This window comes from Pezoporus occidentalis, unplaced genomic scaffold (genome assembly GCF_034315485.1).
Source record: "Pezoporus occidentalis ecotype Australia unplaced genomic scaffold, CSIRO_AGI_Poc_V1 ctg72, whole genome shotgun sequence".
Lineage (NCBI taxonomy): Eukaryota > Metazoa > Chordata > Aves > Psittaciformes > Psittacidae > Pezoporus > Pezoporus occidentalis.
Window position 1 is genome coordinate 2188601 of NW_026916072.1, and position 25277 is coordinate 2213877.

General features: G+C 41.0%; 2 protein-coding genes across 5 annotated transcripts in view; one reads left to right on the forward strand and one right to left on the reverse strand.

Annotated features, from left to right (window-relative positions):
• Position 1: 1 nt before the first annotated feature.
• On the reverse strand, positions 2 to 19815 carry AAGAB (alpha and gamma adaptin binding protein). Of its 2 annotated transcripts, none has more exons than XM_062642635.1 (10): positions 19732 to 19815; positions 10811 to 11001; positions 10338 to 10434; positions 9701 to 9790; positions 7387 to 7470; positions 2865 to 2947; positions 2352 to 2445; positions 1435 to 1539; positions 914 to 963; positions 2 to 398 (listed from the first exon to the last, which is right to left on the reverse strand). In XM_062642635.1, the coding sequence occupies exons 1-10, from the start codon at positions 19772 to 19774 to the stop codon at positions 321 to 323; spliced, it is 915 nt and encodes a 304-aa protein (XP_062498619.1). In that variant the 5' UTR covers positions 19775 to 19815; the 3' UTR covers positions 2 to 320. The 2 variants fall into 2 exon arrangements, with proteins under 2 accessions (XP_062498619.1, XP_062498618.1); XM_062642634.1 differs by lacking the exon at positions 19732 to 19815 and adding an exon at positions 16972 to 17098.
• Positions 17153 to 25277, forward strand: part of IQCH (IQ motif containing H) — a 55220-nt gene continuing 47095 nt past the window's right edge. The window contains exons 1-5 of one of the 3 annotated variants that reach the window (XM_062642633.1): positions 17153 to 17261; positions 17519 to 17638; positions 17873 to 17970; positions 18300 to 18414; positions 21726 to 21845. In XM_062642633.1, coding sequence (XP_062498617.1) covers positions 17157 to 17261; positions 17519 to 17638; positions 17873 to 17970; positions 18300 to 18414; positions 21726 to 21845 — 558 coding nt within the window. In that variant the 5' untranslated portion in view covers positions 17153 to 17156. Of the gene's footprint in view, positions 17262 to 17518; positions 17639 to 17872; positions 17971 to 18299; positions 18415 to 21722; positions 21846 to 25277 lie in introns of those variants that run through there. The other 2 variants (XM_062642630.1, XM_062642631.1) reach the window with 2 other exon arrangements.

Sequence of the window (25277 nt, forward strand, 5' to 3'; positions counted from 1 at the left end):
GTAGAGAGAGAAGCGATAGTAAATCTGTTTATTTAAACTCAAAAGAGGAAACAATAAAAACGTTAATTTGGAAATGTAAACAGATTATTATTTCCTCTCAGTGCTTGTGTCGCCTTCCAGGATTCTCTCTGAGAGAGTAAATGGTCAGACAAAACCACTGTAACCATCAGGTGTTGTGGAATGTGTAACTTACTACAGTGATGCCGAGAGTCCTTTAACCAAAGAACGCAACTCAATGTAAATGGGGCTTTCACAATGAACACTCATGGCAAGAAAAGATCCCTCCCTGAGGGCTGCTCTGGTGCTTACAGCTACAGAACTCAGTTTTCTTCATCTGAGGAGAGACCTTCGATTTCATCTCTGTCTCCTCCAATTGCCATCCAGAATGCTTTGGCCACCTAAAAATGGAAAAAAAAAGACAGGAAAGGAGGAAAAATTCCCCTGAAGTGACTGAGATTTTGCATTTCCCATGCAGAAAATACAAGCTGAGCAGCAGCTTAATGTAGCAGCCACGGTTCTAAGCACAATGCTAATCTTCTCTGAAGTGATGTCAGCAACACAGAGGTAATAATTTGCAGTTCTTGGAGGCACATCTGATAGCAGCCCTGTGCTAATTAAAGCATATTAAATTTTCCTTGAGCTCAAGGCTTTTCCATTGAGTTAAGTGGAAGCTGCTTACACCCTCGGTGGCTGCAGGGCCTCATTGCACACATTCTGACAGGGGAAAGCCTCTTCCAGTGTCTCAAAATCCCCCATTTGTTACTCAGTTATTGGGAGACAGGAGGCAGTCTTCCCGGGACTGTGAGCTTTGTTCTTGCTACTCTGAATATAGGAACTCTACAACAGCAGTAATCCTGGCTTAGAAAGGAAAACCCCAGGTTTAACAGATTCATCACCAATTTCAAACCCTCACCTTTTCTGCGTGTAGTTTCCTCTGCTCATGAGGCAATGTTGCAGCTTTATCTGTGGAAAGGAACAGAATTTAGGCTGTCACCCTCAGCAGTGAGCAGGCAGAGAAATGCCTCTTGCAGCTGGGTTTGGGAGAACACCCAAAGATCATAAAAAACTAATCTGATTTAGTAAGAGCAGTCACAGTTCCCAGTCACCAGAAAGCTGATGCTTCTGAGTGCACTGGATTTCACCTCTAACATTTGCTGCTTTGAACTGTAAGATTGGCAGACAGAGAGCTTAAAAATGAGTCGTGTTACAGGTCGTTTACAGGAAACTGTAGCATTAGTTCATGCTGAACAAAATCAGTGTGACAGCAATCAGCTGAGCAATAGCTGCTGCTTTCACTGTCAAGCAAAGGGCAAATAATGAAAAGATTAAACAACCTCAGACAGGAGAACAGGAATTTGCACAGGAGTCTCCCCAGCTCCCACACTGGCTCTCGTGACTGGAATAGGTGATACAGCTCCGAACCTGGCACATTACCTTTCATTTCTTTCAGCTTTGAAAACAGCCTTTCAAAGTTCTCCAGGTCACCCTCCCTGGTGGTCAGGCTGGCCAGCTCCTGAATGTCCGTGTCTAACACAGGGTCTGAAACAAATGCGTGCAGGTTGCTTCAAGGTAAGTTATTCCATTTTCTCAGCAGGTAGCAAAGCCTTGCTGATGCACTCCATATTTTAACATCTGCAAAGCCCATTTGCAAATTCCAACCCCATAGGAGCGAAAGAACCATTTAATTTACTGACTGTTCATACAGACAACTCACAGCATCATTACAGTGGTAATTAATTTTGATACATTATGTTGCAGGAGTGTTTTTGAGTTCATCCAATATTTAAGGTTTCTTGCTTATTATAAAATGATCTATCTAGGAGCAACCACGGAGTAAATTAAAGAGTAATGAGACTGTGCTTAGACCACAACTAACAACACTCATCCTTTAGAATGTCTCCACATAAAATGTGTAAGAAAGTCCCATCTCCTGCAATTATTTAGGGACCTGTAGCTCAAAACACTTGAACCTCTTAGGGCTGACCCAGGCAGAGCATGCTTCAATCATTCACTTCCTGCTGGGTCAAACTGTTAATGATTTTTCTCTGCAACCCTAAAGCTTGAAGCTTTATTCTTACATGGATGTTTCTAGATATATACAATGTATATAGTATGTGCATCAGGAAATGTCATCAAATCAGATCTGAATGTTTCCAGTGCTGCAGGGGCTCTGTCCCATCCAAACTTGGGCCCATGTTTATAAGAACACCCAAACTCAGTAATTATTCTCTACTGACTGGGGCAAGCATGTTTTTATCCTATACTTTTCACTGAGAAGAAGCCAGTGGCTTTCTGGGACCATCACAGCCAGGGTGCCTGCTCCAATGTATCTGCCAAGCAGAAGAGCTTACCTACAGTGCTGTCCATCTGTAGGTTGGTTGTGCTAGCTCCATCTTCCCTGTTGTCTGAACAGGATTCTTCCCTTTCTGCTGCTGCTGGATTGGGCTGTCAGGAACCAAACAGGTATTAGAGTACCCAATAATGCACCTACAAACATCAGCAGTAAATCAGGTGCTTCCTGTTTTGACTTCAAAAGCTTAGTCTTTATCTTAAACTGCTGCTTACTGCAAAACCTGTAACGTGTATTACGAAAACCCACTTTTACAACACTGAATAGGTGCTACATGAAGGTTTGCTATGGTAGGTTTGTTGGTTTTCAAATAACTATCAAGTGGTAGGGTTTGGTTTGCACAAAACACGGCTCTTGGGTATTAATGACAAACAACATGCACAATAGGCTGTGATGCATCCCTCGAGGAAGGAGGGAATAAAAGCAGGTCACCACCACACCAAATGTGACAACTGGAAAAAGCAACACAAGAAACAGTATGAGCAAAGAATAAGAAATAGGAATTACTGTTTACTTCTGTATCTTGGCTCTCCTCTGACCTGATGCTACGGTTTGCACCCGCTAATGTGCTGAGAAGACCAAAGCCCTGGGTCCTGTCTGGAAACAAACCAGCAGTTAGTGTGACAGAAAATGCAGTGTTAATACAAACAGTAACTGACCAGATGGGATAGAGACTATTTCAGTGAAGACAAGCAGCACCCTGTGGAACTGCATCAGTGCACTTGAAATTCTGTTTTCTCTGTTTTAAAACTATACTAACAACATTTACTGTGCAGTATTACCTACAGGGACTAGATGTGTATGGCACAAGAGATGTGAGCTCTTCTTTCTTCTTATGTGAAGTCCCTGCTCTGTTAGGATTTAGTCTGGAAAACGTCTCTGATTCCAAACAAGGCAGCTTTCAAGATGCAGAAGCAGCATTTGCTGTTTGCTGAGGCTCAGTGGACCGGGTTTCACCATCCATGGGAAGCAGCTCTGGGTTTGTGGTTAGATACAGGAAATGCAACAAGTGTCTTTGCTTATACACATGTTGTCAAAACAGGTTCAGCACTAGCATAAATGCAAAGGCAGTTCTTAGTATCTAAATACCTAACTCAGAATTCGAGGGAGGCCCCAACCATCAAATCCAATGTGTTTTCACACTACAAAGTGTCTGCATCTGCTCACCCCCTGTGTATTTCAATGGTGGTGTAAATCCAACCTAAAAACCCCCAGTGAGTTCAAATGTAAAACTGAACAGTCATCTAAGTTAATAGATTCAGGGCAGGATTTTAAATTAAAGTATAATAAAAAGCATTTTTTAAACTTTATTTTAAAATGAAATATATGCATAATAGATGATATGATGAAGGCTTTTTTCCTGAGCCGTGTTTTCAGCTGGCCTTGCACTGAGTAGGGGATAACTGCAGTTACACACGGGACTGAGGAGGTTTTTCTGAAAATCTCTGTATTTTAGTCAACTAAAAAAGAACCAGCATGAAGTTACTGTACTGCAAACAGCCACGAAAGTGACTTGTGCCAGCACAGAGATTAATATTACTTTTTTTCCCTGAAAAAAAAATGTGTTCTGAGTTATTCCCCTAATGACTAAGCTCTAGCCTCAAACGTTGAGGTGATGTCATGCTCATGCACTGTCCAAATTGACTTGCCATTTATACAAAATCTCGTTTTGAAGAGTTGAATGTGTAACTGAAGCCATCAGCTCTCTAGAAAACATGTAAACATGTCTCCATTAGAGAATTACTAAGCCCTCATTTCCTGTTTAATAATCTTCACTGTGTACTTAGGCTAATGCGTGTCGTGTCCTGTCCCGGTCCTCTCCCTCCTGCTCCCTCCAGCCCCCAGCAGGTATTTGTTTCAACTGGCTCTGTTTTCTAGGGCTTTACTGCTTTAAGAGATCACTCACCAGAGGTCTGGGAAGAAGTGAATCAGTCTAGCTGAAGGAATTGCCTTAAAAATGTTCACTTGCAAGACATGTGAAAGCCCATGAAGTCCATCAGCCAGCTTAACAGGCAGCTGAGCAGTAAGACTGGGACTTCAACCCAAACCAGAGCAGCTTCCCCAGGTTTCAGCAGGCTGAGCAAAGAGCTGTCTTTCTGGGAAACTAAAGACGGACATTTCGCCAATGTCTGAGTCATCTAAGCTACATTGGACATTGCAGTCCAGAGTGTACTTGGGAGAGAACGTTCCCGCATTGGCAGCGGGGTGGATGAAGTGATCTAATCATGTACCTCTTCTGTATCTACGATTAGAGTTCAGCCTGTACAGGACAGTGGCCCCATCCCCACCACCACCACATACACAAGACCTCCGCCAGTGTAATTAGTGAACACTGGCTCAGTTAGAAAGCACTGGAATCTCCAGCAGGGACCTCTGAAAAGCAGCTATTTGTTTCTGGACCCGTGGCTAGGGAGGCGGCAGACACAACACTTGGTTGCAGGCACACCCTCAAAATCCTTCCTAAAAACTCTTTTTTATTGGATGTAAAAGTTATTTCAACTTCTGGGTGCAATTCAGGAAGTGGGTGATGCCTTACACAGTGTTCTGACAGCATCAAAGCCAAACATTATCTCATTCCACTTACTGTAATAGTCGGTGGCTCCAAAACGATGGAGTCCATAGTTTCACAGGTATTGTTCATTAGTAGTCACAGAGTTCTAGCATGCTGTGCTGTGAGCATGGCTCTGAGACTCATATATGCTTGTTTCATGGCAGAATGTTTTCTGCTGCCTTTATCTACTCTATAACCTGTTTCTAGTTAGAATGTGGTGATCCTAATTTCCATATAAAATTGGAATGAAAAGATCAAAATTAATGATTTGTTTAAATAATGATGTTTAGTCCCCCTAAACCAGGCTACTTTTCTGTAAAGAGAGCCAGGTTTGTTCCTGGCCCCACCTGAGGTAACCAGCTCCAGCTGGGAGCAATAAAGCACCTATTTAAGCAGGAAAGTAGCAAGAAGCCTTTTTCAAAGGCCAGTAAGTTGTTCTTACTGCTAAGGTCAGATAGGTTTGCTCTTGCGGGGGGACAGAAAATCACAACAGAAGTGCACTACCTTTATATGGGCAAGATGTTAGGTGAAGAACTGCTCATGTTCTTCTGCACAAGAGGAAGAAAACCACCTGATTCTCAGGTGAAGAGCTCTGAGGCCTGGAGCACCAACAGCTTCATACCAACTCCATAAAGGAATTGCTCTCTGGAGACTCTCAGGTAAACTGTTTAGTTTTAATTTTACCAGAGACAATACTCTAATTGGTATTAATTGATGTGAAAATGCATGTAATTCAACTATGTTATATTTAATACCTATTGTTATGAATTGGTGAGAGATGAATGTATTTAATGGTTATAGAAGAAAATCAAAAGGTCAAGGCTTTTCGTAATAGCTGTGTGAAAAATCTGCTTCCCAACTTGAGAAGAATTCTCAGTGTTTAAGGTAAAACACCTTAAATTACTATGGGTTTAACACTTGTACTTGAAAAAAAGTCTTTCCTGCTCTATCTGTAAACATAATTCTCATACAAACAGAAGTAAGGCAGTGCTGTAACACTGGCTGTTTGGATGGCTACACTTAACAGTGCTATAAGCATTTACTGCTACACAAATACGTTATGCTCTATGAAAGATCTTCACATGAAGTATGACTCCGTGGTTTCTAAATGGCCAGCAGGTAGAGGTAATTCAGCAGGAAAAGCTGCAGTGTGATTTACATGGCAGCCAGTTTCCAGGATCAGGAGGAAGCTGAAGGCAAAAGATACGTTACAGGTCGTAAAAGATTTTATTTTAAGTAAAATGAGCTCAACAGTTTCCCTTTGAAGGCACATTCAGGCTGCAACAACCTCCAAATATAGCTCCCTTCCTGAGGGGTTTGTAGCAATATGCATCAATGCTGCGTGGTTCCTGCACTGGGGAGATAGAAAATGTGGCTTTCCAAGGAGTCTGACTTCTACAGAACAAACTAATGATGCACAGGAATTTCCTCCCTGAAGACCTGAACGTGTGACCAAGTTCCGTTCTTGTGAGATGTGGCATCTGTCAAATGCAGGAAACGTGCCATTAAGGGAACTGTTTTAGCACTAGTGAGAAAACTTCACACCATCTCAAAGGGTCGCCTATTGCTTTACAGTGGGTACCTTAAGTTAGAACCCACGTGAAACTCATTCTGATGGGTATGAGAAACACTCAAAAGGCTGCGTAAAGGAAAGAAAATGAAAGAAGATTACTGGTTTAGTAGTTCTCATCCCAGCCCTGGTGAGTCCCAGGAACCATCCTGCAGTTACAGGAATTAACAGAAGCCTCTCGGCACTCAAAACCATTACACAGTTAAAAGACATAGGAAGGAAGAAGCCCCAACAGTGGGAATTTGAATATCAGGGTGCAGTCAGACACTGGAAGGTTGCTGGCGGGATGAGGCTTTGTGAAACCAGAGATGGAAGGACAAGCACTGGTTTTTGCACTGTGTCCAGAACATTCTGTGGTTTCCATGTACTTGAGTGGGATTTTCTGTAGGGAATACAGTCCTTGCAATGCACTTAATATGTCTTTCAATAGATACATGAAATCACTTCTTTGCCAATCTCAGTCCTATTTCAGAACAGTATTTTGTTAAACTATAACTAATTTGGAATGTAACACTTCTCCACTAACCCATGTATCAGTTTTTAGGCCAGGCTGATAATGACGAGGTACTTGTTGCTAGAGTATGAAAGAACAAGCTTTAGTTTTTGAGTTAGTGACTATTTAACTCAAGTCATTGGTAGAGAACAAATTCAATTACAAAAGGAACATGAACAGATGCTGAAATAGGAATAAATTCCCCCCACTGCCTGTATGTTTCTCTGTGCGTCAAGGGACAATGAAAGCAATACCTGAATCCCTATTATTCCATGTGAAAGCTTGAAGAGTGCTGTAATTCTCTTTGTACTGATGCAGTGGCAGCAGTACTGTAACTGCTCAGTTTAAACTCCTGCCCAAAATTGTAAGGCCTGTAGGCCTTGTGTTCTCCAGAACTGATGTAAGATGAACCTGTTACATACCACTCTTCATGACTACGTTGGACCACACGTTGGCATTCAAGGCTTGTACAATTCTTTTCACTCCCGTGGACTCTGGAAAGTCATCTAAACCAAGAGACAGAGACATTGCACTCCTTAGACCAAAGTCCATTACATGTCTGAAAGTAAGGAGCTGTGTGTCTGAATCCCTGTCCAATCTTATCACAGTCAATATAAATCACTGTTAAGAAACACAGATTTCTTGCCTTTGCTTCATAAGAGACCAAACAAATCTAAATTAATGCATCACTTCTTGGTCTGGACTTCCATGCATTATGAACTGTGAGCTCAGCCTTTTGCAGAGAAATCTGAATTCTCAGTGGGGTTTTGTTAAATATTTAGTATGAGGCCCACATGGTTCAGTAAGCTGTAAAGTAAATTTAATAGTGAGTTTTAAGTTGCTGTTAAAAGCAACTCATTTTTTACCCCAAGTTCTTTGAGAATGCTGTATGGCATAAAAGTAGATGCTAGAATTACTTTTCCCTCATTTATAAAGTAAAGAACTTTGGTTAACCATCTAAAAACAGTGCAATGCTTGTTACAAATGATCATTGTAAAGCTATACCCACATCTAACTCTAAGTTTTCCAGTAATCCTGTGCATTACAGTAACTGGAAAGACTTGGGAAGGCATTATTAGGACTTGTACTTATTTACTGAATAGCTCTGACACCACCTTGTATAGTCAATTTTCCATTTCCTCAGTTTAGTCAGCTTCCCATATTTGTGCAGGTCTCACAAAGCAATAGGAGAAGAAAACAAACAAACTCTTTGGATACAAAAATGTGATTGCTTAAAAATGAACTTCCTCTAAGGATGACTCAGGGACAGGTGCAATCATTGAAACTGCCCTTAAAAATGGATTTAAAGCTGTCTCTGACCCCCTGGATCAAGTATTTTACCCTCTGACACTGGTTCTGTATCAGAGTCATTAGAGGTCTCGTCCTTACTGCACGAACAACTGTTTGACAGTCATAGCAAGAGCTGCGGTTTATTTGTGATGAGCTGCCAGAAATGTCAGGCTTTTTAAACAGATCATGGCCCAGTATGTTTACTGCATCCACTCTATCTTCTATAATTCATAAAGTGTGTTTATGGGGTAAATATGTTACTTACTGGAATACTCTTCTTCCTGTGCACCAACAACCATATTAAATACCCAGGAAAGAACATAGCATAGAATAGTTAGGGGTGGAAAGGACCATAAGATCATCTAGTTCCACCTCCCCTGCAGTACTCCAAAGATTACCATCCTGACTTGGTACTCTTCCTGTTACTTCCATTAAGTGGTAAACAGCTTGTCCTTTACAACAATTACTCAATATAAAACTAACTCAATGTTGCTAGCATTTCCTTTTAAAGCACTTCTAAGGGATATCCCCTTCTGATTCTTCTGGTTTCTATGGATCAGAAGTGCTCCACCCCCCCTACTTGACTAACAAAGTCCCCAAAACAAATGCGCTTTAAAGACATGGTGAGGAGAGAAGGAGCGTTCTTGGCCATCCAGGATACAATTTGTATCTAGGCACTTACATGGGGAAGGGGTGGGACTTGTGTTCTAGCTTTGGACTTTAGACTAAACTCCTTCTGGTGATAGCTACATCCTTAGTGAACCTGAAATAGAGCAAATGTCGGTGACTAATTCCACTCAGGCCTGAAAATGGGAGTTGCTTATCTCATTCTGGTTCTGTAGAGGTAAGATGTAAACACTGTCTTTGTATCACTGCAATGAGTAGATTGGGCTGATGCTGATAAGGTTGTCAGGAAGCGCAGGGTCACTTTTCAAGAGTGGAACATCAGTCTTGTGACTCGGATGGGTTTTTTCAAGTTATAAATGTATGGTCAGCCAGTGATTCTGAAACTGGTTTGTTTCCTGTGTAACTGCATATGCTCTTCTGAGGTGTTCTTAACAATCTCCTTTTCAGCCTGTCATGTCACCATCAGAATTACTTCTCTTAAGAATTTTCCTGCCCTGGTTCCTGTATTTAGATTTATTTCCAAAGTGGAATATGATCAATACAGTCCTAGGATTGGTGCCAGAAAAAGGAGCAGATATTATTTTTATGTAGGTGCTACATAAACAGCAGCTGTATTTGGGAGGAGACAAATGGAATTTCTTGGAGGAAATAACCTCCTCCTCCTGACCTTTTCTAGCTGAGGCTAAGCCTCACCAACTGGGAGCATTCCATGCTGTAGTCATGTAGCACATAAATAAAGTTATGCCCCTTGCAATTGTTCAGGAGAGATTTTGGTGTGCTTTTTCATTGTAGAAGTTAAAAGAGAAGTAGCAGTCCTACCGTCTTCATCAGGCAGTTCCTCAGGGCTAAGTTCCACCAGTTCAAAGCCATGCTTGATGCACCATTCTTGAGCTTTCTGTCTGTTAACACCTGAAGTTGGGAAACAAAAATGCATAGTGAAGATACGCATTTGAGACTAATATCAGTAGCTGAATGTTCAGCTACGTTTTATTCCTTCAAAGCTGTTTGCTCATTCTGGATTGTATGGGAAATCAGTATCTGGTAGCTGGTGTGGGTCCTCCCTTCATTTTTGAATTTGATTCCAAAAAGCTTCCAAAAAGCAAAAAGAATTGTGTTGTTTTTTTTTTGCAATTACCATAAAATCAAATGGCTTTGCAATGGGTACTCAAAGGGGTGTGTAAGTGAAGTGCCACAGTGAATGAAGACCATTAACCCCAGGTTTGAAGCTGACTTCAGTTAGAGGGACATACGTGTACCTTACAGCTTGCTGTTGTGTTGCATATACTGATGTAGAACCAAAGCAAACCTGTATTCCTGGTCATAAGGGTAACCTGACTCTTCTCAATCAAATCTAGAGCTCAGTCTTGCACTGATATTTTGAGACGCAATAGTGTTGATTTAACTAGAAAATGAATCATTATGCGAGGTTAATATGGAACTTCTGTGGGTTTCATACCATTTTCAGATACTCTATTACAAACAAGGATCATGACTTCTGGTAACCACTCTTCTGTCAAGGCAAGCCATTCAGAGACATTATCAAGTCCAGATTTCTAAAGGAGAAAAACCAAAGTTATCTGGAATACAGACTCAAATCCTTTAGATTTTTAAACTAGTTTTAAATCATTATTAGAATAAAATGAAGTAAGGAAATATGCTAGGAGTAGTTGGAGATGGTGGGAAAATTTGCCTAACTCATTGGCATAGTTGCATCCCCAAAACCCTCCCTTCCACCTGGAGTATAATAGCAAAAGGAAACACCACCTATTGTTAGCAGGAATAATTTAACACTGATCTACTGACAATTAAGTACAACAGCCTAAAAGGAATGGATGGCACAAGATAAAAGAATGTAATTTGTGGTTAGCACTGTGATAAGGCAACTATATCATACAGGTAAAGCAATATAAGGAAGCAGAGGAGTCTTACTATTGTGCTGTCGAAGTACACAACAAATGCTTGCACTGATTCAGCAATATCTGCAGTAACAAGAAATGTGTTTGGTACTACACACAGGTGAATATCTGCAGAGTAATATTTATTATCTATTGTCCAGGGGTAAAACTTCACTCTTCCACTTGTAGTTGCTCCCACAGTAATGTCATCTTTTCCTGTGATACCTGTATAAAAGGAAATGAGTGAGGTGGGTGATAAAACCAGCATCAAGAAAACAGTTTGTGTAGAGAAGCTGGGAGAATGCCAGTACAGAGCCATCTTTTCTTACTCTAATAAACAGTATCTGTTTCAGATCTTTAAAAATTCCACCTCAATCTGTTACTCTGTGCTAGAGTTCATTATTTACCTTTCAAAAGAGTTTACTGTCTGGCTCTCAAAATAAAATGTGGTACAGAAGCTCTTCAGAAAGAAACCTTTTTCCTGGAAATGCCTTTTAATGTGTTAGCCTCAAACCCGTTACCTGTAAACAGGATGTATGGAGACAATACCTAAACTTTATTACAGCAGAAACAAACCCTGCATGTTCATTCGGATGTAAAGAACTGTTTGACTGTGACCAAAACCTGAAGGTAACTAATGAGAAAATAAAGCAAGTTACTACAATTGAGTTGTAATTCCCATTAAATTCCATGCAGGAGCTCGACAATTAAAATCCAAGGCAGTGCTTTGGTAATGTGATGTTAAACACTGCCCTTTGCGTGCTGGGAGCAACTCACAGGGCACGCTCATAGCATGACAGCCACCTGGTGGAGGTGAATTATAGTTTGCCCATCCATACCTTGCTGGAAAGGGCAGAATATCTTGCTCAAGCTCGACAAATTTACAGACCCTTTAAAGCACAGGTCGGTTGTATAGGACTGAGTCAGCTAGAACTGCTTTGGGCATCAGAAGAGTTAACAGAAATTAAGTATAAGGGGGTTTCAGAGATCTTAAAGGTTAGGTTTTGAAGGTACTGAGAAACAGTTCCTGGAGATGCTAGAACAGGCTGTTCCCCAAATAGTGCCACAAGAAGCTAAGAATAAAGGAGGCCATAGAAATTACTGAAACCCAGAAAATCAGTAATAAGACTTGGAAAGCCAAAGGGGGGAGGAGAAGAGGGTGAGGAAAGGAAGTCTGTTCAAAAGTCACTGCAGTGAAGTGAGCCACCCTAGCAAGAACACAAAAGGAGAGAACTTGCAGAACAATTTTCAAAAGCCAGTGTGAAAGAACTTTTACATTTGCTTTGGAAGTGATTATTTTTCCCCCTCACAAAAGACTTCATGGACAAATTTCAGCCTCAAAGTACTGCTAGGAGAATGAGGCCATGTCCCATTTCCTATTACATGCCACTGGTTCCTGTATTTTAAGCAGTTGTCTTTCATCCCATTGTGCTTCTGATGACCCACCATTCATCCAAAGAGATTTTGCCAGTCCCCTGTGGAATTTCTCTCCCAGTCAAAATGGATGTTGCACACTAACCTCGAAGGGCTGCAGGGAACCTTCTGAAAGGCTTCAGCCCTGCTATGCCTCAGCCTGCATGAAGGGCTGTAATGAATGACTGCAAAGCAGCCTGATTACTCATGGCAGGAAACTAAATGTAGTTTGGGTATCTTCTAAATAGTTCTCTGCCACAAAAAGTCACTTAAACCATTAGGTTTTGCCCTTTAGAGTAAACAAGCAGAGACTACAAAAGAAACACACTACAACTCAAAGCAGTTGTTAAGGATATAGTCTGTGTTGGAGCTAGTTTAAAGGATTACATCTGCCACCTCCAGATTCCAGAAATTTCTTTCCAGGACAGCCTGTATTTTAATATAAAAGCAGTAAATTCAGAGAGGACACTTTCATATCTGATTTAGAGGATATTAATCACAATAAACCCCATCAAGTTCTATTTGCATATAGAATAAACTTGCATAAAATTAATCTGGCAAGAAGGAGGCGGCTTGTCAACCTCATCTCTAACAGAGTTGGAGTTACTCACTTTTAATTTTAAACTCCTCAGCCATTGAAAGTGTCAGTGGTTTGCCATGCAAAGAGCCTGGAAAACCAACTGAGTCACTCTGTGACCACAACAGTAGGCAGGCCTGCTGGGCTGCCTCAATTAGCTTGCCTTTTCATAGGGCAGAAGTGGCTTGTCTGGATGACAGGAATGCAAACAGCCTCCAAATGCAGCACCATTAAAGAGTACTAAAAACATGCATGGAAAAGTTCATGCCACAAAAGAACATCGCTTAGTGTCACTCAGAAACATGATTTAGAGTTCAAGGTCCTCCAACAAATACTGCACTTATTAATGCTGGACACTTGCTTTACTGAAATAACCTTTACAGTCTTACCAATAAGTGCTGATGCTAATTAAGACATTCCTGTACTTGTGTCCCACACTTGCGTACAAAAGCACTTTGGAGCAATAGAAGCTTCCTCATTCACAGTGAATTACTTGAGGCCAGGGACCAAACAAGACAATTTCTAAGGCAGCTCCAGTATCAGTCTCAGTTATAACCTGCCACGGGCAAGGGCACTATTCACCCGTGCAGCCTCCGAAGCCCCTGTACTAACACCCACCTATACCAGGATCACCACATTTCTTGGACATGGACAATTCTCTTCTTCCAGTTTATCCCAGTCCATGACTCACTTTGCCCATTTTCTACCAGAAAACTATTTAAGAACAAAACAGCAACTGGCACACGAGATCAGTGCATGGCTCAGCCCAGTAACAGACAGTGACTGCTGCTTTATGGCTCACTCCAGGCAGTCAGTCACCAGCTTTGGTTTTTCAGAAAGCTCCTTGGTTGTGTGCCTTCCTCACTCAGCAGTATCTGTAATTTCTAATAATGTGGACAAAATTCTGACCAATACTTTTGGAAACTCCTTTCAGTTATTTACATGTCTGATCATTTCACTGACTTAAACTTGCTGACTTTTACCTTTGTGATCTTCCATTCAGACAACATAAATTAAACAATGATTCAGAAGATAAAGAAGAGGCCACTGCTGAACTGTAAAACCCAACATCCATTCCCTTTTTGTAATACAGAGGCTCCATGTTCTGCCAGTGCAAGGCAGCAAATCCTTTTGAAAAAGGAGAACTGGAGACCAGAAGGGACTTTAAGAGAGTTGAACAATAATCAAAGACCCAGATGTTGATCTCTTGCCTTTTGCAGCAGTGTTCCCTGTTCTCTAATACCCAACTGACATTTAAGCGCTTTGACTATATTGTGTGTTTAATACCTTTTTCAGAACCATTCCAACTCCTGACTGAAGGGGTGTTTTCCAAAGGGATTAAGGTATTGATCACTCTTTCTTGTGTTTTCCAGATAGAGTACATACTGTAAGAATACAATTCAGTCTTTTATGAAGCCCTAAATGATTCTAAGTCCCCTTAGTTGGTAGGTACACCAAGTAGTTCTCACATTCTGGGCCTTGAGAGCCACCTGGTGGAATACACCATAAAAAATACTCCGGCAAATTACACAAGGGGTGAAGAGACACAAGAAATATGCTGTGGGGGAGAAGGGGAGTCCTAAGTGGTGAGGCACTGGAATGGGTTGCCCAGGGAGGTTGTGAATGCTCCATCCCTGGCAGTGTTCAAGACCAGGTTGGACGAAGCCTTGGGTGACCTGGTTTAGTGTGAGGTGTCTCTGCCCATGGCAGGGGGGTTGGAACTGCATGATCTTAAGGTCCTTTGCAACCCTAACTATTCTATGATTCTAAATAGCCAAAAAAAGGGGGGGGGGGGATCACATCAGACAGTGTTTATCTATTTGCCAGCATTATTAAAAACTAAATCATTTTCTGTTTTAATTTGGGATAAATACATCTAAAAGAAAAGCCAGTCCTATTTTCTGCATTTTAAATAGCTTTGTTTTGTCACAGTATCTCACGCAATAAGCATTCAGGAAATCCTATGGAAATGTGAATGAATTAAAGTATGTCTAGCGAATATTCTTCTCATCCTCAAGCTGTTTCCCACTTAACAGGATGAGAACACTGGGAAAAGCCTTGTAATTAGCCTGGAAAGTTCTGGCAAGCAGCAGGAGAGATCAGTTCTCATACACCTCCTAACAGCGAATGCTCCAAGCAGCATCTTTCTACTTACAAGACAGATTTTCCTACAAAGAGCACGTACCAGAGAAATAAAGCAACACAGTGGCAAAAGCAGTGATGATACCAGTTTCATTTCATGTTTGTGGTACAGACTCAAAACTCAGTTGCTCTATGGACCCTACCATCAACACAGTATTTAATAGCATATTTAACTAAATATATTGTATCTCAGTGTACTGCCTCAGAGGTGCTGATATAATGGTCCCGATCTCAGCATTCAGCTCTAATCCATTACTAAATAATGTCTCTAATCTGGTGCGACACTTTCATGCAGTAAAAGCACAAGTTCCAAGAACTGCACCAGCATTTTGCTTCCACCCACCAAATCCCTTCAGCCAGGCCAGCCAGAGCTGCCTTGGCCTTATCAGTATGTCCTTGAATGTTTCACAATGCTTGTTCTGCTCATTCTTCTGGAGCTGATCTGATTTCACTTGTTATCTAAAGCAGAAAATTAAATTCTTGTGGTATTTTAGTAAATCATCATGTTTCTTTCAGGAAGGTTTTAATGTCTTTTGTGAAACCACCCAACCAGAGGACACACAGACTGCCTGTAAGGCTCCAGTTTTGGTACTGAAAAACAGTGGAAGAAGAGACATTTGAAAGTGAGTACTAGTTAAACCCTGAAGTTTTAAGACTTTCTTCTGTGATGCTTTTTAGTCACCTTCATTTTTTACTTAATTAGTTTCACAATGAAAAATAATCAAAGGAAAACTACAGGAACCTTGAATAATACCTTAGAATTCACTTATCCCTTCCTCAAAAATAAGCAACGACTGATAGTAATATTCTTTTTTATGGAATGCTTAAATAATTCAATATCAACCCAGCTGCTGTGACAGAGCAGCCTTTGACCGCAGAGCTGGTGCTGTTATTGTTCATTCAAAATGTGGTTTAATGAGATGGAAGAAGCCAGTCCCTGGGGGCTGCTCTGTGCTTTAGGAGGTCCCAAGTAAGATCTTACTCAGACAGCTGAGAACAAATCCAGACAAGGGGGTAGGGTGTTGGTAAGTTGCACATCTCAGGATGCACATCAAACCGTTTGTGATAGCTCCCTAAAAAGCAAGGCTGTACTAACAGGTTGCAATGGCAAAACCACCCAGATTTAAACAGCTGCTTCCTGGAATCCCCCTGATTCTACAATTGCTAAAAATTCCACCAGTTTTCTCTATTTCAGGGCTTACTCTTTTTTTAGGCAATAAAAATGAAAAATGGGCGCCCAGAAAACCACTTCCTTTGGAAGGAATTCTATGCATTTGATACAGAGTAACTGTAATCTACAACTGTAATAACTGCAGAAAGGAAGGGGTTTAGTTTTCCCTTTCTTTATGCTTCTGCACTGGGGCAACAAATAGTATGACACATGAAAGCAAGAGACCTTTAGAATTTAGACTTTCAGCACTGGACAATGCTTAAGGTCTAATGCAGTCTGTTCACTCCATAAATAGAAAGATAAAACTAAAGGGATGGTATTTACTCATCTCTTGTTTTTCTCTTGCCTATACTCCTGAGCCACTCTGGTGTCCCCCTTGTTCCTGAGGCCACCTGGGCCACGGACCTGTCCCAGAGAAACAAGTTCACTGTTGTGCTCCGCAAGTGAATGGCCAGCAGCAAACCTGATGGTCTCATGAACCTGTCCTTGCTTTGTTGTTCTAAAAAGTCCTATTCCTATTCACCCTCAAGGCAATTCTCGAATTATCTAGTCCAGGTACAACTGAAGACTGTTGGTTCACATCTAAAATTGGGCCAACGGAATGGGCGGTTTCCTTTTTTCCCTCAGTTGTGGTGTTACCGCCTGCTGCTTGGTACAGAGGGTACAAAACACAACCTGCGCTCTGTACCACCTCCCTTAAATCGCTTACTTCCTTAAAGCACTAAGGAGGCCCCCGACTCCCTCCTCAAGGCAGGCGGTTAAACACCGCAGGCCCAGGGCGCGAGAGGGGAGGGGAGGGGAGGAGAGGAGAGCAGCCCTCGGGGCTCCCCTCATGGCGCGGGCTGGCGGTGAGGGGCTGCCGGGCCGGGGCCCCGCGGCGGCGGCGACTCACGTTTGACGAGCTCCTCGGCCGCGAAGCCGGCGGCGCAGCTGGTCACCAGCGCGAAGGGCCCCGCCGCCGCCATGGCGCCCGCCGCCGCGCCCCTTCCGGCACCGCCGCTACCACACAGCGGCGAGGGGGGGGGGGAGGGGGGACGGACGGGGACAGCCCTCGTTTCCCCCCCCGCGGCGCGGCGGATGGTGCGGTCCGGCCAGCGCGTCCCGTTGCTAGGGGCGAGGGCGGCGGGCGCCATGGCCGGGTTCGCGGAGCCGCGGCCGGAGGCAGGAGGCGGCCTGGGGCAGGTGGGTCCGGGCAGCGCCGCAGCGGCCCCGGCAGAACCCCCACGGGACCCCGCTGCCCCTGCGTGAGGCGACGGTGACCTTGGGATAAGGGCTCGGGTTGTCGCCTTTCTATTCTCTTACCAAGTACAGAAGTTATGGAGAGCCACGTTTTTTTTCTCTTGTATTTAGGAAATACTGAATTTTGGCTAAGTCCTGCTACATAACGTTGGTTTTGGTTAAAGGTATGGGTATGATTTTTGTCATAACTTGTTTTTTAGGTGCAAGAACTTCACAAGCTTAAAGTTAAGATGAAAAATACTGACTTGAAAAGAAATGTAGAAACTGTGGATATCAGTGACCTCGAAACAGCGAGGGAAAGAACTGAACTTGGGCTCAGAGTGAGTAAAATAGAGCACAAGCAGAAGACAAAGGATGATTTCCTTTTGTTTGGGTCATCAGAATTACCTGATCCTGTGCCCATCAGCCAAAATCAGACTTAGTACAACAGAAGCACAAAATTATCACCTTTTCAGTCAAGGGAAGGCCTGGACTGCAATATTAACCGAGTTAAGTAAATTTAATATCCCTCATACCTTTGTAATACTCTAAACATTATTTTTTCCCTCTAACAGAAACATGCTGAAAATTATTTAAATGCTATAAACAGACAAGAGTTAACTATTTCTTCTGCTGATAATAAAGAAGTACATTCAAAAGGGCCCTCTAAATGGTAAGTGAAAGAGCTGGTCTATTGCAGAGACAAATGCAAGCAGCAGGACAGAAAAACTGGGGTTTCAGAGTCTTGTAAAGCAAATGGGAGTATTGGCCCAGATGAGGTTATTCTGGTCATTTGCTGGTTTGGTTTTAAGTTAAAAACAATACAGAAGTAAATGTACTTCTAAGTAGCTACGACAACCTTCTGTTAAGTCCTGTGATCTTTCCTTTGTTAAATGCTAATTTAAATTCAGTTTGTTGGACTCAGCCGGGTGGCAGCAGTATGGGTTTAACAGCGAAATCAAAGGAATTTTTAAAACCTTACTGTTTTTCTTTCTAAATCAGGGGCCTTCATCCTGGTGCTTCTCAGAAACAGCTCATCGTACCACGAGTGCCGGTTGGGCCCATGACTGTGCAGGTGTACAGCAAATCAGCACTACGCATGTCTCCAGGGTCACAGGTCAGAAATAACACAGTGCTTGTTCTGGCAGAGACCACATTCAGTGAGCAGACTGGTGTCTTGTAGGTTACCATAATGTTATGTTCTGATTCCTCATGGATCCAGTTTCTGATAATATACCGTCTGTGACTGAAGTGTTAAAAAGATTCTCACTAGAATGAGCAGGCTGAGAGATACGAGCTTTCTCCCAGCCTTGCAGTTGGGATAAAATCTAAGTTAGGAAGGACATTGGTATCATCCTGGGTGCATCCACAAGCCCTCTGTTCTTTATTTCCCCCCTCCCCTCCCAAGCGTATTCTTAGAGTATGAAACCAAATGTTTGTTCTGCTTTAAGGTCCCAGTCCTGCAAATACCATATGCTTAACCGGGCTTCTGCAAGTAATGTGTTTAAATAAAATGGAACTGTATGTTGGAATAGCATGAGCACAGATATCAGTGTTTGTGGTGTCTGAGACTAAAAGTGGTTCTCTGTCTTGTATTTGCATAAAAGATATGGTAAACTGCGGGAAAGACTTCTGTTCGTGTATAAGGTAGTCACCTTTATAAGACATAAATAGTTTTCCATTTGCAGACAGTATTTCCAGGTAAATAGGCTTGAAGATATCAATGTTTCAACTCATAGCGGTTCTGCGGGAAATTAATAATTCACATAGTAATATTGTAATACTGTCTACAGTATGCTGTGCAAGAGTAGAAATGGAGCATAAGTTGTGCTTATAGTAGTTAGGATAAAAAAAGGATGGAGTCAAGTAAGCACAGATGCTGTTTTCACATATCCATTGCTAGAAGTCTTGTCATATGGGAAATAGCTTGCCCACAGGTGTCAGAATAGGCTTAAAATTATTTACTCACACACAGAGTATTTGTGAATCATAGCAGCAGCCACATAAGACTCTGCAAATCCAGCTCACGGGGGGAATTGTGAAGCACTTTCCCCTTCCCCCTTTACTCTATTTTGTAATTGGATTTCTTCTAATAAAGCCTGAGAACCATATAGATGGTTCTTCCTTGGGCAGTAACTGTAAAGCCTCTGAAAAGCCACTGTTGCCCTTAACTGGTAAGTGTAGAAGTTCAGTTTTTGTTTTAGTTTTTTAAATACACTGAACCAAAGCCAGCCGAGCTGATGCTTGTGCAGCTTTGGCGTTTGGGTGGGGGTTTTCCTAATAGTTGGTATTTTCTGTGACATTCTGAATATACAGTAGAAGTTAATATTCTCTCATCACTGACAGAATTAAAGATGTGACTGAAAAGATGTTTCTAGAGGGCTCTAAAATATGCAAATAACAAATAGCTAGACATGAAAAGTGGTTTACTTACCCATGATACAGATCACTTTGAAGATTAATATAATGTATGCCATTCATAAAGGAATTTGACTCTATTAGAAGCCAGGTACCGTGTTCATCTGCAAAACAGAATTACACAGTGAATCAGATTTATTGGCTAACTAATGGTAAAAATGTCCTCCACTCTGAAACAGCTTTTGCGCTGAAGTAGAATAAGGTTTGAACCATTTCATTGTACCAAAGATACCAACCTGTTCTGTATGCTCCGATATGTTCTTTTTCTGCATCAAGATGGTTCAAAACATCTTTAAGACTTTGGATGGTATGGATGGAAGAGACCCATGATACCATCCACTCCAAATCCTGCAAATGCAGAGTTGTCACTTGCCACATGTTTCAGCTGACAAAGTAACTTTTATCAGGTGGTTTTTTATTAAGCATTTCAACTGTCGTTATCCTGTGTGGAATCTGCCACTGCAGCATTGATCACTGCACTCTCAGTCTGGGTGGGGAGTCTGTGTTGAGACTCATCTCCTGTTTTAATTGAGAAGATATTCAATTTCCCCCCAATTCTTTCATAATAGCACAAGCAGTTTCCTTTCTGTACAGTGGTGGGTTATAGTAATAAAATAAATACCACAAAATCACTGATGAGGTGAAAATTGAACTTTCTGTCTCTGTGCAGCCATGTGGGTAAGAGAGTAATTGGCTTGGATAATAACTTTTGTTCTTACAAACCCAAACCTAAATGAGCATCTCATTGATACATCTGCTTGTAATTACTATCAAAAGAAGAGACTATATTGTGCAGATAAATGAATTAAACCATTTTTAGTGCTTCCCAATGGTTTAATAGTTCAAATACACATCTCATGATTCTTGAACTTTTTTGGCATATTTTGTTTGTCAAAAATAAAATTCTCATAATTTTTCTTTTTTACATTCACACAACAGAAGTATATGAGTTCCTGTGTAGAAATATGTTGACGTGGATCTTGTTATGTAAGAGAGCTTTTTGTATTCCTGTATTCATGTAATGGGAATTAAGCATATTCACCATAAGGATTCCTCCTTATTTAGCACTGGTTGGTAAATAAACCCTGTTGGGTGCAGAGTCTTCTTAAGAGTGTTACTGCAATAAAAGTATTGGGAGATGCTCATAGACCAGATAGAAATCCACATATAAACTAAAGCACATGCCTTGAGATGAACCAAAATGTTTTCAACTTAAGAAACTTCCACTCTAGTACAAATACATGGCACCACTTCTGGCTTTTCTAGAACAAGTGTGTGCTTTAGATACTTCTCATAACAGGAAACTTTAAAAGTATTTTTTTGACCACTGGGCTTTAAATCAATAATTTTTATTAGCAAAAGAGTGGAATCCATTCCATGCAGCTAACACAGTACACCACGAAACTACTATGTGTTCATTCTTATTACTATAAGGATTTTTTTATTTCCTCATTTACTTACAAGCAAGTGCTCTATCTACATGGAGCCAATGGGCCATAACCAATCCAAAGAAGCTGTTCTGGTCCATCAGGTCAGTGGCTCCTGAATTCAAGTCTCTCGCAAACACAGCCAAGGTGGATTGGATTCTTACTGTAATCTGTGGGAAGAATGCAATATAACATTATCCCAATAGATAGGGGTGTATAAAACATTTGTTATAACCCAGGGAGATGGAATTCACAAATGACCTATGTTAATCAAGTGAGTCCGACCTGATTGCCCTTTCCACTCAGAATTTAACTCAAAGAGTTGCAAATGTGAAAATTTCAGAGCTTTTAATGGAATTACTTGAACCAATTTTGGCAAAACATGTATGTGAATAGTAGTTGTATGCCTTGTTATTCAAAAGGCACTTCTTCCTTGTCTGCCCAGTTCAGTGTGGATAGTAAAACAACATGGATTTTTGTCATAATTTTGCGAATTCATTAACATGTTGGCCAATTCTTGCTTAAAGACACTTCTGTCCTAGCGCAGTGCTTTTAAGACAATGCCTATCATGTATTTCAGCAGCAGGTGGAAATGGATATGAAGATTATGCTTCACCCAGAGAACACTGATAATAAAGCTGGTTTAAAACAACAGAACAATGAGATCAAGTTGCCACTTATAACTAAGAAAAAATCTGCTCCTGTAAGTAACTCATTTTATCTTAAGGGCTTATTATATGTATTAGTTTTCACTATTAAGGGTAATACATATCAGTTCTAAATAATTTTAAGTGAAAATACCTCAGAACTTCCTACTTTTGGACATTAATATTTAGCACAGCACTGTGGTCCACATGAAAGAATATGCCCAATGGTCTCGCACGAGGATCCTCTTCTACAGTTTAATCTATGTAATAGAGGCATTATGAAGCAAGCCCAGTGCTGTAAGAGACATTCTGGGGTGTTTGGTTTTAAAGAACATGAGCAGAACCTGTGAATGGCACAGCTGTAAGCTGCCACTTGTAAAAAACGCTTTTTGAAAGCTGTTGCCCAGATGAAGAGGTGATTTGTCTAACCCTGTGATACAGAGTTAATTAGAAAAAGGCATCATTGCTAATAGCTGTTTAGAACCACTCTAAAACACTCACAGGGAGGAATATTATACTACTGCAGAGAGCCATGTGTTTCACTGCTCGCACTGAAAACATGCACGGATCAGAGAGAACTTCTTAATGCTGACTTGAATTACAAACCTTTAGTGTGAATTAGTCAAGCTCTGTGATACATATTTACAGCTGCTAAGGAACTGCTCATGACAGGGAAAAACCAAGTACATATTTCCTATCTAGTTCATCCTACAGGGTTTACTGAAGTAAATGCTTTTTAGGAGTTTGCAAATCCCATGGCACAATCTGTGTTTTGAAATGTTCTGGCTTCACTGGGAGTAAAATTTTGCAATAAGATGTACAAAATCCACTCCTGAGGTAGTGAATTAAGGCAGTTGTATTACCTGTGAGCTATACTTGAGCTTAAAGGAATTATAGATCACCAGCAGTAACTGAAATAAATTGATGTGTTGTTGCAGGTCTAAAATATGGGGTTTAGTTTGAAAAAACCCATCAATTAAAGTACCTACAAGAATTAACTGGGCGCTTCCTCCCCTGGTTTTACTCATCAGCCATTAGAGGGCAATATTTGTACGCACACACGCGGGCGCACACACACGTACACCCGTGTACATGCCCTACATATATACATTTGTTCAAAGATTCTCTCCAAAAGAAATCAGTGGCAGAAGGACTCCCACCGAAGTAAATTAAAATCTAATTGCCTGGTTGCCTGCATTCAGGGTGCTTCCAGGAGTTGTCAGCATCTGAGTTTTTGAGGAGACCTGAGCATTTAGAAATGTGATGAGATTAAAGGCACGCTGGTTGTGAGGTGACCAGATAGGTCAGCACAAATCTACACGGACTTCTTATTATTCTGCTGTTTGAGTAGGTGGAAAAATTAGTAAGGATCTTACTGTTTAATGAAAAATGTCTTTTCTTGCTCTTTTGGTATTATAAAGTTGCTGATGCTGGATTTTATGATAGAAACTAAGAACAATTATCTGCTGCCCTTTGGTACCTTTTTAGGTCTGATAAGCACTAATGCTTTATCCTCTGGAAAGTTCTGTAGTTACTTTAAAGTGAGGACCCTAATTCTGTTTGAAACGCTGTGTGCAGACTGGGCATCACTTTTATTTTGTACCTCATATCTGGGTAACATACGAAAAATGATGAATAGATAATGATTAAATACGTGTACTTCCTGTGGAGTATACAATGGGAAAAACAATAGTAATCTGAATTGTAGCAAAAATAATCCTGATGTACTGCTGCAATGTAGACAGGATTCACAACTACACCTTTCATTTTCCTAGGACTGCTGTTCTCTTACAGAATTATGCTGGCACTTCTTTGGTCCTTGTTTTCTTACAGATGTATATTATACTGTAAACTTAGGAACCTTTTAATTTATTGATGAGGTAAAATTTAATATGGTGATGATTTCTAGCCTTTATGAGTTGCATCTTACACAGTGTGGCTCTAATGGTGATGGCAGTGATTGTGTGTTGGGGAGGGTTTAAGCTAACTTATTTAAGCACCACCATTCTGATCATATCCTCTGTTATTCATTCTTTATTCGGGATTTGCATAGAGCTAATAACTAATGCTTATCACCGAATGTCTATTCATTTCCAAAATAATAAAGTAAGGCAAAGCAGGGCAATTATTTTCATTTCAAGTGACTAGAAGAAGCTGTAGAAAAAAACCAGGTCTTTTGGTCCTGCAAACCTGATTGTGTTTTAAACCTATGCATGTGGCTATAATTACAGTCCCAGCATAATTTGGCAGTGGTAGCAGAATGAGACAAATCGCTGTTACACTACAGTAAATCAAAAGAAGCTTGTTGCATGTGTATTATGGTATGTAATCATAATGAAAAGCACAGAGAATTAATAAAATCTTCTTGTCACTAAAAAATAAAAAGGAAATAATTGGTGAGAGAGATTTAACTCAACAGATGACTCCAGTCAGCATCCTTTCAACCTAGAAATGGGAATGTGAAGGTCACCCCCATCTCAGATGACAAACGTAGAACATTTTGTTGGTAAACAAATTAATCTTTGGAAAGGTCACCATTTGTTTTAAGTTTTTATCCAGTTCTTGTCATCTGGAATTGGAGATTGACTGTCACTGCGCTAGGTAGGGGTGCAGCTGAAGCTGGTTCTGTACATATCAGCATTCCTTGACAAAACTCCGTGCCTGATTGGGATGCTATGGGCTGCTGGTTTACAGCTGTCTCCGGACAAGAATGGAGGCCCACCCCTGAATTCCAATAAGTTGGTCCTGCATATTCTGCCTCGTGTAAGCTGGCCCTTTGCCCACAAGTAAAACATACTGTGGTTCAAGCCAGCAATTATCTTTCTTACTTCCTTCTGTGCTGCTTCTGTTGCCTGTTTCAAAAAGCAGATGTGGGATTCACTCAAGTTCTCCATCTATTCTCTCTGCACCTGTTATGGCATAACTTGGATAGAGGTAAATGTCTGGGAGAGCTAGAAGTAGGCCATAAGAGGAACAAAGCTTGATTTTTCCATGTACATAGAAAATGATTAGTTCAGAGCCATCTCTGGTTACTTTGAGCTTAAAGTAGGTAAGAATAACATATAAGATCTGCTGTTAAAGATGCCTAATTGCTCCATATTGAAGATTTAACATTGGGTTTTCCACTTAAATTGGACTTTTTCCTGTAGATAAACAAAATCTGAGGGGAAATAATGTACATTAATATCTTAGTGTTACATCTAAGGGAAATAGCATTAATCATCTTGAATAAAAAACCAGACAGTCATAAAAACGGTTCCTATTTTAAATCTCATACAGAGACTTAGAAATTTTACTCATCTGACATTAGAGTAGTTCCACTGACACCTGTGAGAATATGTCTTTTACTTAGTTTTCAGTGTTTCTGCACTTACTGCATGTGCTGGTTCTTGGACTTGGAGGACCCAAATCTGGTTATCTGAAACCAGAGTTAAACAGTTTCTTTATTTATTGTTTATTGCTACTGCCTTGATTATCAGAACAAGATT

What these genes read in the sequence shown, in the direction of transcription:
- AAGAB (XM_062642634.1), bottom strand. Translation starts at nt 17,044, where the DNA reads ATGGCGGCGGCGGGGCCCTTCGCGCTGGTGACCAGCTGCGCCGCCGGC. An exon ending in GGCCGAGGAGCTCGTCAAAC is followed by an intron (nt 11,002 to 16,971) that starts GTGAGTCGCCGC and finishes CCTTTTATACAG; the next exon opens with GTATCACAGGAAAAGATGAC. An exon ending in ACAGATGGACAGCACTGTAG is followed by an intron (nt 1,540 to 2,351) that starts GTAAGCTCTTCT and finishes CATTTGTTTCAG; the next exon opens with ACCCTGTGTTAGACACGGAC.